Here is a 16150-nt window from a genome sequence, read left to right as displayed (position 1 = left end):
GGCAGTAAGTACATAACAAAAAGAATACTTTTTTAATAGTATGAGAACTGAAACAAGAATGTAAAGCATTGCTTTGTTGGATATCAGCTGTGAATGTGCACATCAGCGGACTAAAATTTTTTGCAGCTCTGCATGTACACAGAAATGACTGCCAGAGTGCCGTGAGTGTTGATTTGAGGATTGCAAACAAATTTTAGCAAGTATACAAATTTTAAAATCACAGAATCTACAAGTAAAGAAGGGTTGGTTGTGTTAGCCGGTGTCTTGGTCACTTTGAACTGCTATGATGAAATACCATGAACTGGGTAGCTTAAAAACAAAAAATTATGTCTCATAGTTCTAGAGCCTGGGAAGTGCAAGATCAAGGTCCTGGCAGATTTGGTGTCCAGTGAGAACTTCATGATTCAGAGAAGGCATCTTTTTGCTGTATCCTCAAATGGTAGAAGGACCAGCTAGCTCTCTTGGGCCTCTTTATGAGGGCACAAATCCCAGTGATGAGGGTCTGCCAAAGACCCTCACTTCCCAAAGACCTCACCTCTTAATATAATATTATTGCAGTGATGATTAAGTTTGAGACTATGAATTTTTGTGGGGACACAAATATTCAGACCATAGCGTTCTGCCCTGGACCCCTGAAGTTTACACATTTCTCACATGCAAAATACATTTAGTCCATCTCAAAAGCCCCCAAACTCTTACCTCATTCTGGCGTCAACTTTAAATTCTAAATCCAAAGTCTCATCAAAATATCATCTAAATCAGATTTCAGTGAGACTCAAGGTGTGATTCATTCTGAGGCAAATTTCTCTCCAGCTGTGAACTTGTGAAATCAAACAAATTATGAGCTTCTAAAATACAATGGTGGGAAAGGCATTGTGTAAACGTTCCCATTCCAAAAGGGAAAAATTGGAAAGAAGAAAGGAAGGGGTAACAGATCCCAATTTAAGGTCCTAAGCTTAGAGAATAAACTTCTTTGGACAGTCACTGTGCCCTCCAGGCCCATTGTGATAGAGGTTCCCCTGGCCCCTGCCCCGCAGCTTTGGGCAGCTGGCCCTGCCCCCTGCGTGGTTCTCTGCAGTGGCCCCACCTCCGTTCCTAGGTCCCCAGCCTTGGCTCTTCCAGGCTGGAATTGCAAACTGCTGGCTTCTACCAGTCTGGAACCCTGGGAGCAGCCCTGTCCCCATGACACCTCTGCACATTGCCCTAGAAGGGGCTCTCTGTGGAGACCTTTCTCCCACAACAATTCTATTCCTGGACTCTGCAGCTTTCTGGGGCATCCTTTGAAATCTAGGTGGAGACAGCTGCACCCCCACAGCTTTACTGGGTGCAGCACATGCTAGAGCCACACCTGGGGTAGCCAAGGATTGGGGCAATGAAGGGAGCAGAGCCTCGAGGCAGCACTGAGGAGCCCATGCCAAGGATCCACAGGTATCCACAGCTCCTCTTTTGAAATCATTCTGACCCCTGGGCCCGGCACTCTGGCACTCTAGGCCTGTGATGGGAAGGAAGGGGCAGCCCTGGTGATCTCTGCAATGCCTTCAGGTCATTCTTCCGTTGCCTTGGACAGTAGGTCTTGACTTCCCCTCAGATGCCCCACCCATACTCATCTTCCTATCAGCTGTTTACTTGTCCACAGCTTTGTTCTCTCCCAAACAGCTTTCTCATTTTTTATAATATGGATAGACTGAGAATTTTCCAGATTTTAAAGTTCTGTTTCTCTTTTAACAATTCGGTCTTTAAATCCTCTCTCCCTCCCTCCCTCCCTCCCTCTCTCTCTCTCTCTCTCTGGCATTTTATCATAACTACTCAGAAAAAAAAAAAAAAAGCCAAGCCACTCTACTTTTAGGGCTCAAAAATTCTACTTTCCACAAAACACTAGAACACAAAAACAATTCAGCCAAGTTCTCTGCCCCTGTATAGCAAAAGTTGTTTTTCCTCCAGTTTCCAGTGGCATCTTCCTCATTTCAGTCTGAGACCTCTGCAGAATGGCCTTTATCATTCATATTTCTACCAACATTCTGTTCACAGCCACTTACGTATACTTTAAGAAAATCAAGGCTCTCTCTACAGCTCTTCTATTTTTTTCTAGGCTCTCACTAGAATTGCCATTCAGAGCAATGTAGGCTTTTTATAGCGTGACCTTCAGAAATCTGCCAGCCTCTGTGACTCTGTTCCAAAGTTGTTTCCACACGTTTAGTATTTGTTACAACAGGTCCCCTACTCCTGGCACTAATTTTCTGTCTTTGTTTGGGCTGCTATAAAAATATAATAAAATAAACTGGGTAGTTTATAAACAGTAGAAATCTATTTTTCACAGTTCTGGAGGCTGAGGAGTCCAAAATCAAGATACCGGAAGATGTGGTGTCTGGTACTGGCTCACTTTCTGGTTCATCGATGGTGCCTCGTCGCTATGTCTTCACTTGGTAGAAGGGCCGAGTCAGGCTTCTGGGGCCTCTTATGTAGCATCATTAATCTCATTCATGAAGGCTTCACCCTCATGGCCTATTTGACTCCCAGAGGTTCCACCTCTTAACACATCACATGAGTGGTTAGGTTTCAACATACGAATCTTGGGAGGACAAAAACAGGCCATAGCAATTATTAATATATTTTTAAAACATAAATACATTTACTTTTTATAAATTCTTCTATTCAGAATTTTAATAACTGAAGATCAGATCTATGGTGTTTTCCTTTCTTCCGTTGTTCATCCTCCCTTCCTTCCTTCCGGTTGAATACGACATCATAACAAAACTGGTTTTTGTTTCTGTCTTATTTTATAATTGTTTACCTTACCCAGCAACAGAAGATGAGGCAGAATTTTTTTTTCATTTTATTTTAATACATCTTTCCAAAACTTGATCCTGGTTTACTTAGTTGTCATTTACAACATCTGATGAACTATTATTAATTAAATAATTAGTTCTCTCCTATCTCAAATACAGAGATTGTTGTTACTGTAAAGTTTACTCCTCCCTTTAACGACAACAAAACAATAGATAGCTTCTCTCTTCATATGGATTCTGACACATGAGCCATTTGAGCCCCACTTAAAATGGCAAAATATACCTCCTTCTCTTATTTGCATTAAAATTTATTTTTCTTAACCACATACTCTCTATTGCTTTAGTATTAATTGCCTTACCTTTTGAAGAATAAAAATCCACATTGATACTTATTACATGCATTCACAACTAAATTATTGTATAATGGAAAGTAAATTTAACTTTTTAGACTCATTATAATCCATGTATGTTTTTTAGACTCCTTATAATCCATGTATGTTTTTTAGACTCATTATAATCCATCTTATGTTTTGACAGTATCCAAATATGAAGAGGTATGTGGCCAAACAAAACATATCTGTGGGCCAGTAGCTAGCAGCCTCTGTCAGCCCCAAATCAACTGTTTAACATACTATTTATTTATTTATTTTGAAGACAGGGTCTCACTCTGTCACTCAAGCTGGGGTACAGTGGTGTGATCATTGCTCACTGTAGCCTCGAACTCCTGGGCTGAAGTGGTCCTCCTTCCTCAGCCTCCTGAGTACCTGGGATTACAGGTGCTCACCACCATGACTGGCTAATCTTAAAAAAATTTTTTTTAGAGATGAGGTCTCGCTGTGTTGCCCAGGATTGTCTCAAATTCCTGGTCTCAAGCAATCCTTTTGCCTTAGCCTCAACATTTAAAAATAGGGTAATTTTATAAAAATTTTGATTTCTGACCTTTCTTAAAAATTGAATGTTTAAGTAACACCAGCATTGCTGCATAGCATCGGTTACCTACAAGTGGGCAGGGACTGCCCCCTTTATACCCATAAAACAATATAGAAACTTCTCATTGATTCTTCACTACCATGGCCAAGTTTTTTAGCCATTAATTAGCATCTTTTCTCTGAGTTCTAATCAGGAAGTAATATATCTCTTATCCATATCACTATCAAAAGTGAGAAAGTGAAAGATAGATGGAACTATATGATTTTTACAGCAAGCCAGCGTCACTCATTTATATGAACTGCTTGTCCTCTCTGAGCATGGAAGCTGTAACTTCTAATTTTAGGAGCTTCAGATAATTTTATCTTTGTCAGAATTAAGATCTATGCACAAGTGGTATGAGCATTGCTCATTTATGGAAATAAATTAATTCAAACTGTTCAACAAGGCCCAGTGAGCGTGCAGGTGTCAAGGTATAATAGACAGCACCCAAGTTCACCATGAAGCGGATTCCCTCCAATGCCCAAGCCACTCAGCTGTGTTGATAACCAGACCACAGAGTGCCATTTATGTTTTACCAGACAGGACCCAACTGCTCTAGCAAAGAGGAGAGAGCACGGTATCTCACAACATGTGTACATTTTGAGCTTTACTAATCCTATTTTATGGTTGAGGTAAAAGTTTCACCCAAAGGCATATGAAATCAGATAAAAAATAAAGCATAACTGTAATGTACTACACCATATGCATAAACTCAGGACACACCAAGCATATGTCCCAGTTCTTGCAAATAAGTGTGAATCATTTGTACCAACTCATTTAGCTTTCAGGAAAGCACAGAAAGTAAAACATGTAAGAATTAGATTTTATACTACTATTACATATTGCTACATGTTCAGAAAACTTTGCAGAAATTATAGATGAAGTAGATTCAGTTTGGAAAAATATTGTTTCACAGTGTTAAAAAAATGGTTTGCTTAGATATGGTTTTGAAAAGGATAAAGTATGAATTGTTGGATAGCTAAAGGAGTGACAAACTGATTCTGTCTAAAAATTAAGATAGTGCAAATAAGTGGACTCAAATATTTAGCATGTTTCAAACAAAAATTGTCTACTTTTTTTTTTCTTTTTAGGGTAGTTTCAATTCCATTGAAAGTTCTGAGGCTTTGGTAATAGTGGATTTATCATACGCTTGTACAAGATTATGACTATGAACATTCATCTGAAATTCTTCTATCACCCTAAAAGCCTTAATTACTTTGAAATTCTATATAGCAAAAATGCATCATCAAAAAGTTTTGCATTTTTTAATGACATCGGTATTTCCTGAATTCTGATTTTGTGTAACCTCTGTCAACACTGTAAGAGTGTCTGCTGCTTTGAGGCTAGGTTTTTGTACTTCCTACTTCTCTACCACACCGTCACCTCTCCTGCTCTCCCACACCAGCTTGTCTTTCCAAGATGCAAACTGGAACATGTGCCTTCCACTTAGAATACCATCATTACACACATAGAATCTCATCTTCTGTAGGGAGCATTAGGTCCTTCATCTTCTGAGTCTAACCCCATCCGTGATCTTTGAGCCTTGTATAGTCACACAGATCTGAGCTTTTTAAAACAATTGCATGTGCTATTCCCTATCTGTCTGAAATTATTTTACTTCATCTTCTCTTTTCACAAGACAGCTCATGTATTAGTTCTTTCTCAAAACTCACCCCTTTGCCTTGATAACCTCACAGTTTTGACACAGTGCTACGGAAGTAGATATCTCAGTGAACACTAGTTGACGTCAGACATGTAATAATGGTTTCTAAAATTTATTTGAAAGGATATTTTTGTAGCTATATGGAAGAACTCTTGTCAATAATTCTAAGATTTTTGTCTTATTTGATCAAAACTTTGATTTTTCTCTTCTTTTGTAAGGTATGGTAAAAGAGGATGTTTTAAAATATAATGTATTGATAGATAATTTGAGATATAGTAAGGCCAACATATCAGAAAACACTTACCATGGAGCAGAGGGCAACAGGGAGACCCTTGGAAAGAGCCTTTATTGTGGTTTCCATGGGAAGAGATGGGTGAGGTAGGGTAAGTGGCTTAGGTCTGGCGAGTTTGAACCTTTTCAGCGGGCTCTGGGCATAGGGGCCATTCCTGGCATCTGGTACCCGACCCTGGGGTGATTAGGGCAGGTAGATACTGGCCCAGAGAGTGAGAGTTAGCTAAAGGAGGTAGTTGGAGTGTGGACTCTGGATTGGTTATTTTACATTTAAAAAGTACGTTTGTGGGCAACTTGTTAACTATCTCTAGAAATTGGCTCATCCTGGGAGGGGCAGTCCCTCCAGGGTCAGCAGGGTGCCAGATGTCAAAGCATCAGAATACAGAAAAAAGACATGGTTAATACAGTGGGGACACTGAACCCATGACAGCCTCAGGCAATGACCAGGGGGCTGCCACTGTCTCCCCATACCTATCACTCACCTTTACTCATAGGGATCATTGATTTTTCCTCAATATTATATAAATTACTATGAAAAGTGAGCTTCAAAACAAGTTCTCTCGCTTCACTTCCAACCAAATTGACGTCTGTTAGCCTATACAGTATGGAAATTCAGACACTAACACTGACAGTGATGTTTTAAATGGAACCAGAAGGTTAACTGAATAATGATTTTAAAATGTATCTGAAATCAATGGTGAGAATAATTTAAATCAAAAGACATTCTGAGGAGTTTTGGATGTCTCGTTCTTTTCCTCATCTGTGTAACATTTACTGAGGATTTATAATTCTAGATAGTCTTTTCCCCAAAAGAAAAAGAGATTTTGTATGGTCAAAAGCTGAAGAGCTATTTTCAGTAAACAGCAATATTAGAGAAGGCAAGTCTAATTTGTTTGACTTTTTGATTTACAAAAATAAATAGAAATTGCTTCCACATGAATTTCCTACAAATAGATTTTATGCTAATTTTCAGAAATTGCCTCTTATCTCTGCATTATCAGATATATTCGAGCTATAACCCTGCTTGGAAATAGATCCCTCTGATTTTCTGATGTTCTGTGGGTCACAAGTGAAAAGGACAAAAGAGAGAATATGGGTATGAATGTCTGTGTGTGTGTAAATGACCATTTGGGGAGGCAGAGGGTACCTCAGTTTTTTTTTTTTGGTTTGGTTTTTGAGGTTGAATAATATAATTTTTAATAACATGATATCAAAAAATTGCTTATTTTTTGTCTAGTTTTAACTCAGGTGGGCCAACCACATGATTAGCTATTCATGACTTTATCATGCTTTATAGTTTTTTTATGAAGTAATCCAAAAATGAAAAAAATATTAACATGCAGGAATAAATCCATGTTGCTTCTATAAATCAGTAACTGTCTCAGTTACCTTGACTATGTTAAAATACGTTTAAAACTTAACTTTATTCTTAGAATAGGCAAGCTTCTCATAAACGTATTCAATTATAAGGAGAGTATATATGTTGTATTTAAACTCATATTGGAGTTAAATGTTTTAGCCTTTGATTTATAAACAAATATGTACTCCATTGTGAGTATAATAGAAGCATTTCATATTTTAAGCAATTTATTCCTATCAGAAATCCGTGGTTGCAATATTTATATAAATGCATACCACTAAATAATGTGTAAGTCTGTACTCTTAGCAGGTGAACTGCATGGCACCAGCTATGGTTTGAGGGGAAATAAGAACATAGAACAATTCTCCTTTTGCTTGTCTTAAACACAAATTATGTTTACATCAATTTAATAAGTGTTTATTGTGCCAGAAATACAAAATAGAGCAATCCAGTCTGTACCTTAGAAGAGCTGAAATACCACAGGAGAAATCAAACCCATAAAAAGGTCATTTCAATCCAACGTGAGAAGTGATAGGACAAAAGTATGCACGGTGCTGTGGTACGACAGGCAAAGGCTGCTTCACACAGCAGAGCCTTCCGGTGAGGGAGGCTTATCTGAGGCTTGAAAGATGCCTAAAATAAACCAGTTGAAGAAAAAATGGCTGTTCATTGAAGAAAGTGAGCACAGCATGAGGAAAGGCCCTGGGTGACATTAGCAAGAGATTCAGTCAGTTTACCATGATTAGCACAAAAAGAGAACAATGATGCTAAAAGGGAGATCTCTCATTAAGGTTGTTACAGGCCACACTGAAGAGCTCGGATTTTGGCCTTTTTGGCAAGAGAGTTTGTTTCAGAAAGGTCCTTCTGGCTTCTGAGTGGTGGATAGGTTTAAGGGAAAGAAGACTGGAGGATGAGAATCGTTCACTGAACGATGTTAACACGCAGGTAACACGAGAGGTGATGGTAGCTGGTGGTGGGATAGATAAAAGTAAGCCATGAGTTTAGAAAATACAGAAGTGCTAAATTTCACAGGATTGGAACTAGCTAAGTGTGGATGGGCAAGAAAAGGGGGCATTCAGGAAAGTCCCAGATGTCTGGCGTGAGGCTCAGGAAAAGAATTATGTGTTGGACAAGTAGAGTGAGCTATGCCTGTAGAACATGCCTGTGGATCAGTCTTCAGGCAATTGGATATTGGAGTCTAAATTTTATGCAGAAATGAAATCAGATACCTCTGATATTGTTGTACTATGAGATTTCAAGCACTTAAGGGCAAAGCTACGCATTTGAAGAAGAAATGCCGTACAAAATGTGAGATGTTGGCCTTCGTGAAAGAAGAGCCTTTGAGATTTTTGTTTTGTTTCATTTTTCCCCAAGTGGAAGTAATTTTTCAGAGGCTACCTCTGAAAAATCATTTTTTAAAAATCATTCATTTTTTTTATTTTTAATTATTATGGGTACATAATAGTTACATCTATTTATAGGGTACATGTGATGTTTCGATACGGGCATACAATGCGTATTAATCAAACCAGAGTAATCGGGGCATCCATCACCTCAAGCCTTTATCATTTCTTTGTGTTAGGAACATTCCAGTTCCCCTGTTTTAATTAGTTCAAAATATATCCTAATTTATTGTTGATTACTTTTTTTAAAGGACCAGGAGAAGGCTAATTTGCTGCTATTACTCTAAAGTAGCTGTACCAACGTTTTTTAAATCTCTTTTGGCTATTTATTTAGCTTTAAATCACAGATAACTTTAAAAAAAAAAGATAGTGAGTTTGAAGAAAGCACTTGTATCAAAATGTACTGTTGGAATGAGATAGACTCCACCAAAGTTAATGTCTGTTTCAGAACTAATTCAATTAAAAATAGTGGAATAAATTTTCACCTACCACCACAATCCCCTAAAAGTAGCCTAATATTATCATTCTGGGTTTTTTCTGACAGTTGAAACCTTTGGTATATTTATAGCTGTGGCACCAAGGTAGATCAGAGAAATTCTCACAATTTCTTTCAATCTAGTGATTCTAAGTTTTAATTAAAAAGCATAATAGTTTTATTATACTGTAACCCAATTAATTGAAATATGAGTGACAACATTCAATCACTGAACAGATGTTTAATGAACACTGACTTTTTCAGGCACTGGTTAAGTACTGAGCTCCAGAATGGAACAAAACAGTCTCAGAGGAGATATGCTACAGAGATGCAAATATATCAGCATGTCAGGCAGAGAAAAAGGCTATGAAAAGGAATAAAGGGAGAGTGAAGATGGCAGTCACACTATTTTGTAAAGAATGGTCAATGTATCAAAAATATTCTCTGACTTATAAAAAGAATATGTAGATTTACATTTGTGTAAAATTTGCAAAACTAAGCAAATTCCATCTTCTAGTATTTTTAAACTTTAGTTTCAGAGATATTTCAAACTCTTGAAGTGATTTGGCATTTATTTGCAAAAATTATGTAATGTTATATTCAATACTAACTTGTTAACATCTTCACTAATTTTCTTTTAAATTTGTAAGCTTTATATATATTTATGAAATGCCTTATATTTAGTTTTTTAAAAGAGAATGTCTTTGATTTTGTTTTCTTTTTTCTCTAATTGAAAGTCTTATTATTTTTCCATCTTTATTGAAGTATAATTTACAAATAAAAATTGTATATATTTAAGGTGCATGACACCACAATTTTGCGATATTATTCCCAAACATAAGTAATACCAGGGTAGTGCTAAGAAAACATCAGACATACCCAACTTGTGGATTCTACAAAATACCTAATCACTACTCTTCTAAAGTATCAAAATTATGAAAGACAAAGAAAGATACAGAAACAGTCACAGATTAGAGGAGACCAAGGAGACATGATAACTAAATATAGTGTGAGATTTTGGATTGAATCCTGGAACAACAAAAGCAACAAAACATTAGTGAAAAACTGGAAAATCCAAGTATAATCTATATTTTAGTTAACAGTACTTAAGTTAATTTTTTAGTTTCAACAAATATACCACATTATGTAAAATGTTAATATTAGAAGAAGCTGTGTGAAATGCATGAGAGTGTTATCCTTCCAACTACCTTTTCAGTTTGTCTCTAAATCTAAAATTATTTCACAATAAAATGTTTATTTTAAAAACAAAATTGCAACCACAAATTCTTACTGAAGGAATTTGACATCCAAATGACGGTAGATATTTAGCTAATCAAAATCCTGTTTTGGAAAAAAAAAATTATGAGGTGAGGTTAAAAAAATGTCCTGTAACAAAAAACAAACATAAAACTACGTACAGAATTATCCCTATGTATATCTATGTACATACATAGATAGAATCTTTATTTTGTGTATGCAATTTAAAAATGATCATAAATGGTATATTGTCATTGGTTACTTCAGAAAAATAAAATTATGCCCTTTTAATTTTTTTAAACTGTCTCTTTTCTCTCAGATCTTCTACAAGTAAGTGAAACATTTTAATGAAAAAACAAGATATTCAAAGTAATTCTATACTCTGGTTTCTCTTCAGATCGTATAAATCTCTTGCCTTTTACTAAAAGTAATTCTTACTTGTTGGTGTGCTATATTCAAATTTTTTTTATTTTTTCAAATAGGATAAATTACAGCTTCAAATTATATCTATATTTTCACTTTTATAATGGCCTTGGTGTATGAAGGTCAATAAAACATATTAACTAAAACATAAATTTTTCCCATGCTATAAATATTATATTACCCAAAACCCAAACTATCATTGTGCATTTTGGACCATAACTAAATGAAGTGAAATTCTCCTCCCTCTTCTCTACTCCCTCCTGCCACCTTCTCTCTCTCTCTCTCTTTCTTTCCCTCTCATCATATATATATATATAAAATGTATATATAAAACATGTATATATGCATTTATATATTATATGCATATGTATTATATGTATACATATGAATTATTCCATACATTAGATAGATGGATAGATAGGTAGGAAAATATATAAAATCTAGGATATGCACCAACCTATTACCCATTAATATTGGTGATCTCTTGTGCTTGGGATTCACTTTTCTATATCTCTGTGTTAATTTCTTTTTAACAATAAACATATTTTTGTAGTAAAATATATAGCAAAAATATCTTTAAAAATATTAAAATCTTTAGGTGGTAAGCACTTCTCTAAATTATCTTATTCAAATTTAGAAAGTAAAGACTAAATAATAATAATTAAAAAAAACAAAACCTTTCTACCATGATGGTTTGATGAATTGGGCATACTACCAGCTCTCTGAGTTATTGTTAGAAACAAAACTGTGGAAACACTATGATTTTGCATTCACTTTTTGACTAGCCATTATTGCTGTTCAGATTGCTTAAACAGTTCAACCATACATATTTAATCACTGCATAGAAAACTTAATTCTAGGAAGTGATAAGCAATCAGCATAATAGAAGAAAAAAGTGGCTTGTCCCTAAATAAGCCCAACATATTATTAGATGTCAAAAGAAATTTAAATGTATTTTTGTAGGAAATAGAGCCAAACTCTGATGGATGGTATATACATTATTGTACAATATCCCAGACTCTTAAAGTATATAGTATGTGTTTAAGTGTAAATTATAACCATAGATTATTTCTAGGAATTTTATAATTTTCAAGACACCTTTGGGCTCATATCCACAAGAGAACATGCTGATATATTGGGAGCATTTAACCTATTCGTAGAAAGACAATTTCATTTATACTGTAGGAGATCTGACTTGCAGAGCACCATATCAGTTTCCCAGCTGACTACTGACCACTTATCATTGTAAAATCAGACTTGTTCTACATGAATAGATTTCCTTCCTGTTTTTATTAATAGCTTAGGACTGTCTCAAAAAACAAACCTACTCATTCTTTCTGTCACATTTTTTCATTATCCTAAAAGGAAGGCAGAAAGGCATCAATATTTGCATAACTCACTATGCTGTACCTGAAACTGAATGTAGGTTTCGATTTAGGAGAAAATATAGGAAAGGTGAATTCTTTCCTTTACCCAAGCTCAGAGAACATTTACTTCCTGAAAGATGAATGAGAAACATTTTATGTCAATTAACATATACTGACATAAAAATATATACATAATACACATATGACACATACATATATAGAAAACAATGATGTGTCTGTTATTCACCTGTCCCTGCCGTGAAATTGACTGCAGCATTTCTTTCTAGAGTTCGGAATTTACTCCATCCTTCTTTTTTTCATTTATTCACTTTTCAAGACAAAAAGTAATTTCTACCAACTGCTGGATTATGAATTCAATCTGGGATCTGAAAAGCAGATTCCATTTTTTTCTCTCCTTTATTTCTCATCACAGATGATAAAGACATTGCCATTGGAATTCAGCTGTGACAGTATAGATGATTAAGCTAAAGTCTAATTGGCTTTGCAGTGTTAGCAGAAGCCAAAATTTAATGGCTGATTTTTTTCCCCTCATATTAAAATAAACCTCTGTGATTCACAGTCTCAGAGAACAGAATTCTGTTGATTAAGAAAGTCTTTTTATGGGCAATAAAGAACTGATTATAAGATTTAAAACTTAAAGTTTTTTTAAACTTTTCATAATTTAACATTGTCCAGTGTCCAGAAATATTAAGAACATAAATATTTGGGATAGGAAGACAAATATTTTTAAAGCATGTGAAAGCCATTGACAATTTGAAAGGAAAGCTTAGATTTAATTTTAAGTAATGTTTGAAATAACTGTATTCACAACAACTCACTGTAAGAATTAGGTAAAATCAAATTTAGAATTAGGTAAAATCAAAAAATTGGAAAGCAAAAAAGAGTGGGTGGGGTTACAGTATTTCTGCCCGTCTGCCCCCTCACCGCCTGGGGGTTTATCTGGTGGTATGCTCTACTTACACAGCGAGCCCAGGTGTTCCCTGTGGTGATTGAAGTAAACAAATGCAAGAGAACTAGGACACGAAATGAGAAAACATTTCTCTGACAGGCTTTAAACTGCTATTATTTTTCTCTAATGCTTCCCTGTGGAGTTCTTTAGCCAGACCTTGCCCAAAACCTAGAGGCTAGCTTTGTCCAGGTTTGTAATTCTAAAGTAATTAGAACTATCTAGTCTAACTAGGTTTTCTATGATTTAAAAACGAAAAGCCAACAGAAATGGAATTTTGAAAATATTTTAACGACAAAGTGTAATGATGGTAACCAAGCTCCTGTTTGAACTCAATGTTTGATCTGGATGTTTATAATGTATCTTTGGACTGTTCCATGAATTGGGAACCCATTGACCGATAATGTATAAAACATAATATCTCATGATGTGCACAAGTAGCATTTATAAAACCAATCCTCACAATCACCTATTTCAGACAATAGTGACAAAATTTTCTGTACTTGTACTTACATACTTTTGTTATTTTGATGTAATTGCTTAAAATTAGAACTGCTGGAGTCATAATACAGGCTAGATATTTGTTCTTCTAACTCATATACGGGTAAGTGAGGGTATCCGTGTTCAATGTAGTCAATAACATTGATGCCCAATTCTCTATTTCAAATGCAAGGAGCTAATAATGAATTTGACGCACGATGCCTAAGAAGACCTTCTAACACGTTTTCTAAAGTCCAATAGGCTATAAACTCTGAATATTACAGTAAAGTTTACTAAAATAGTAGTGGAATGTAAAAACCATTCAAAAAAAAAAATGAATATACCACCAAACACTGTTTTCCAAGTGTCTTCATTCTTGTGTCAAAAAAAGCAATTTTTGAGTAAAGTATACACTTAAAAATCATGAAGAATTATCATCATTAAGGAAGAAAACATTGACTCTTGCAAAATCTTAGGGATAAAAAAAATTTATGTCAATTAATATTTACTTTTTTGGACTAAACTTTACGTTCCTAAGTTAAAATTTGAAGCATACAACACATTGATTGAGTGTATATTACTGTAATAATATTACAAAGTAAAATTTTATATTGATAGGGGCTTTTATGATCGTTCTTTATCAACACTCCCCATAAAATCCCCTTTTAAAAGCATTGTAAATCAAAATAAAAAATAAAATAAGAACCTGGCATTCTAGACTTCTCAGGAAAACACTTCTTTAATTCTCAGTTATTCTGTGCAAGCACCCATTGGAGGTGGATTGTAACATGCAGTGACTGAACTAAAATGTTATTTCTTTTTATTCTTTTAGGGGCTGATGTTATCAACTTTGATGGCCATGTTGTGTTACCATATAGATTCAGAAACAAGAAGATGAAAACACTGAAGGATGTCATTGCCCTGAAATTTAAAACCTCTGAAAGCGAAGGAGTAATCTTACATGGAGAAGGGCAGCAAGGGGATTACATTACTCTGGAACTGAAAAAAGCCAAGCTGGTCCTCAGTTTAAACTTAGGTATGTTCGGCCTCATGGTACCATTCTTTCCATTTACTAAGGTTCCCATTAGGAAAATGTTAATATTGCTTAACCCTTTAAAGTGTAAATTATAAAAAAAGTTCATATTATGTTGTCAATTCATTCTTAATCCTTATTGGTTGGTATATAATGATATACTGTTCTTTCAAAAAATGTTTATTGTACCTGTACTATACAAGGTACTCTGCTAGCCTTTGGCACACAACAGGGACCAAAGAGACAACGTCCTTAAACTAATGAAGTTTATGACCTAGTAGAGGGATCAGACAATATATCATCTATGATTATTATTTTAAAACAACAAAACAAAATGTCTTTAAATAACGAGTGTCATGAGATCTATTAAATAGGTTACTATGCTAAGAGGCATAGGTTCATATGTCCCTTTCAGAGGCATCGGGGCCAACATTAGGATGTGTAGTAAGGAAAGTCCTTTCTGAGGAGGAAATGTTCAAGGTCAGATCTGAGCAATGACGAGAAACTTGCCAGGAAAACATGAAGAGGGAGAGGGTTTCATAGAGAAGGATCACTGAAGACAAGGAGTTGGCACGCACAAAGCAGGAGGTGGATGTGGATAAAGGTAGTGAGTTACTAAAATAGAAAATGAAATCCAAGAAGTGGAAATTGTCTAAATCCCGTGGGATCTTGCAGGGCATGGTACAGGGTTTAGATATAAGAATGGGAAGCTATGGGAAGGCTTTAAACCATATGATATTATGGTCTTATTTTTGAAAGTACGCTGAGACTTCCATAAGAAGAATTGCTTGTGTCGGCATGAGGCTCAAAGCAGGACTTTTGCGTAGTTTGGGTGAGAGATAATAATAGCTTATATGAGGTGGATTTCAGTGGAGATGCAGAGAAATGTGTCCAGCAGGGAAATTATTTTAGTGGTAAATTCAGCATGACTTTTGATGCATTGAAAATGGTATAAGAGAAAAAGAGTAGAAATAAAGAATGATTCCTGGGATTTGATTTGAGCACCAAAAGGACATTAGTGTCATTGTCAGAACTAGAGAAAACTTTAGGAGGAATTCTAGCACTCTGTTTGAACATGGTTCCTTTGAGTTGCTTATTAAACATCTAAGTAGAGCATTCTATTATGGAGTCACCTATGTAAGACGGAGAGGAAAAGGTGCTAAAATGGAGACAGAGAAGAAATAGACAGTGACTAAGAGGAAATAAAGAACATGTAGTATCACAGAGACCAAGCAAACAAAAAACTGTTGAATTTATCTAAACTTTGCTGAATTCATCTAAAATGTCATGGAAGGTGAAGGTAGAGAAGTGAATATTGGCTTTGACAGCATGGAAGTTATTATTAATTTACTCTCAGTGGAATAGAAAAGACAAAAGTTTTATTGACTATTCTACAGGTTTAAAAAAGAATGAAAGATGCGGAAATAAATATTTTGAATATAGTCAACTAGAAATGAAGGAAGCAGGGAAATGAAATGTTGGCTGAAGAAGAAGGTGAACTCAAAGGAGTTACTGTTTGGTTTTGGGTTTTTGTTGTGTTTAAATGGACAATAGTAATATATGTTTGCATGTTGATAATGTCACTAGGATTTACTTAAAGCTAAAATGAAGAACCACAACAGGTACTAGCATTCAAAATTACAGTGGAATCTGAAGATTCCAAGCTTGTTGGCTTC

The 16150-nt window shown here is 35.4% G+C and overlaps 1 protein-coding gene across 2 annotated transcripts in view; it reads left to right on the top strand.

Moving 5' to 3' along the window:
* CNTNAP2 (contactin associated protein 2) overlaps positions 1–16150 on the top strand; it is a 1715168-nt gene that overhangs the window by 747232 nt on the left and 951786 nt on the right. For both annotated transcript variants that reach the window (XM_045565113.1, XM_045565114.1), the window contains one exon: positions 14274–14477. In XM_045565113.1, coding sequence (XP_045421069.1) covers positions 14274–14477 — 204 coding nt within the window. The remainder of the gene's footprint in view (positions 1–14273; positions 14478–16150) is intronic.

The sequence above is a fragment of the Lemur catta genome, chromosome 11 (assembly GCF_020740605.2).
Source record: "Lemur catta isolate mLemCat1 chromosome 11, mLemCat1.pri, whole genome shotgun sequence".
In the NCBI taxonomy this organism is placed as follows: domain Eukaryota; kingdom Metazoa; phylum Chordata; class Mammalia; order Primates; family Lemuridae; genus Lemur; species Lemur catta.
Note: the sequence above shows the minus strand (reverse complement) of the source record. Positions and strands in the feature narration are given on the sequence as shown.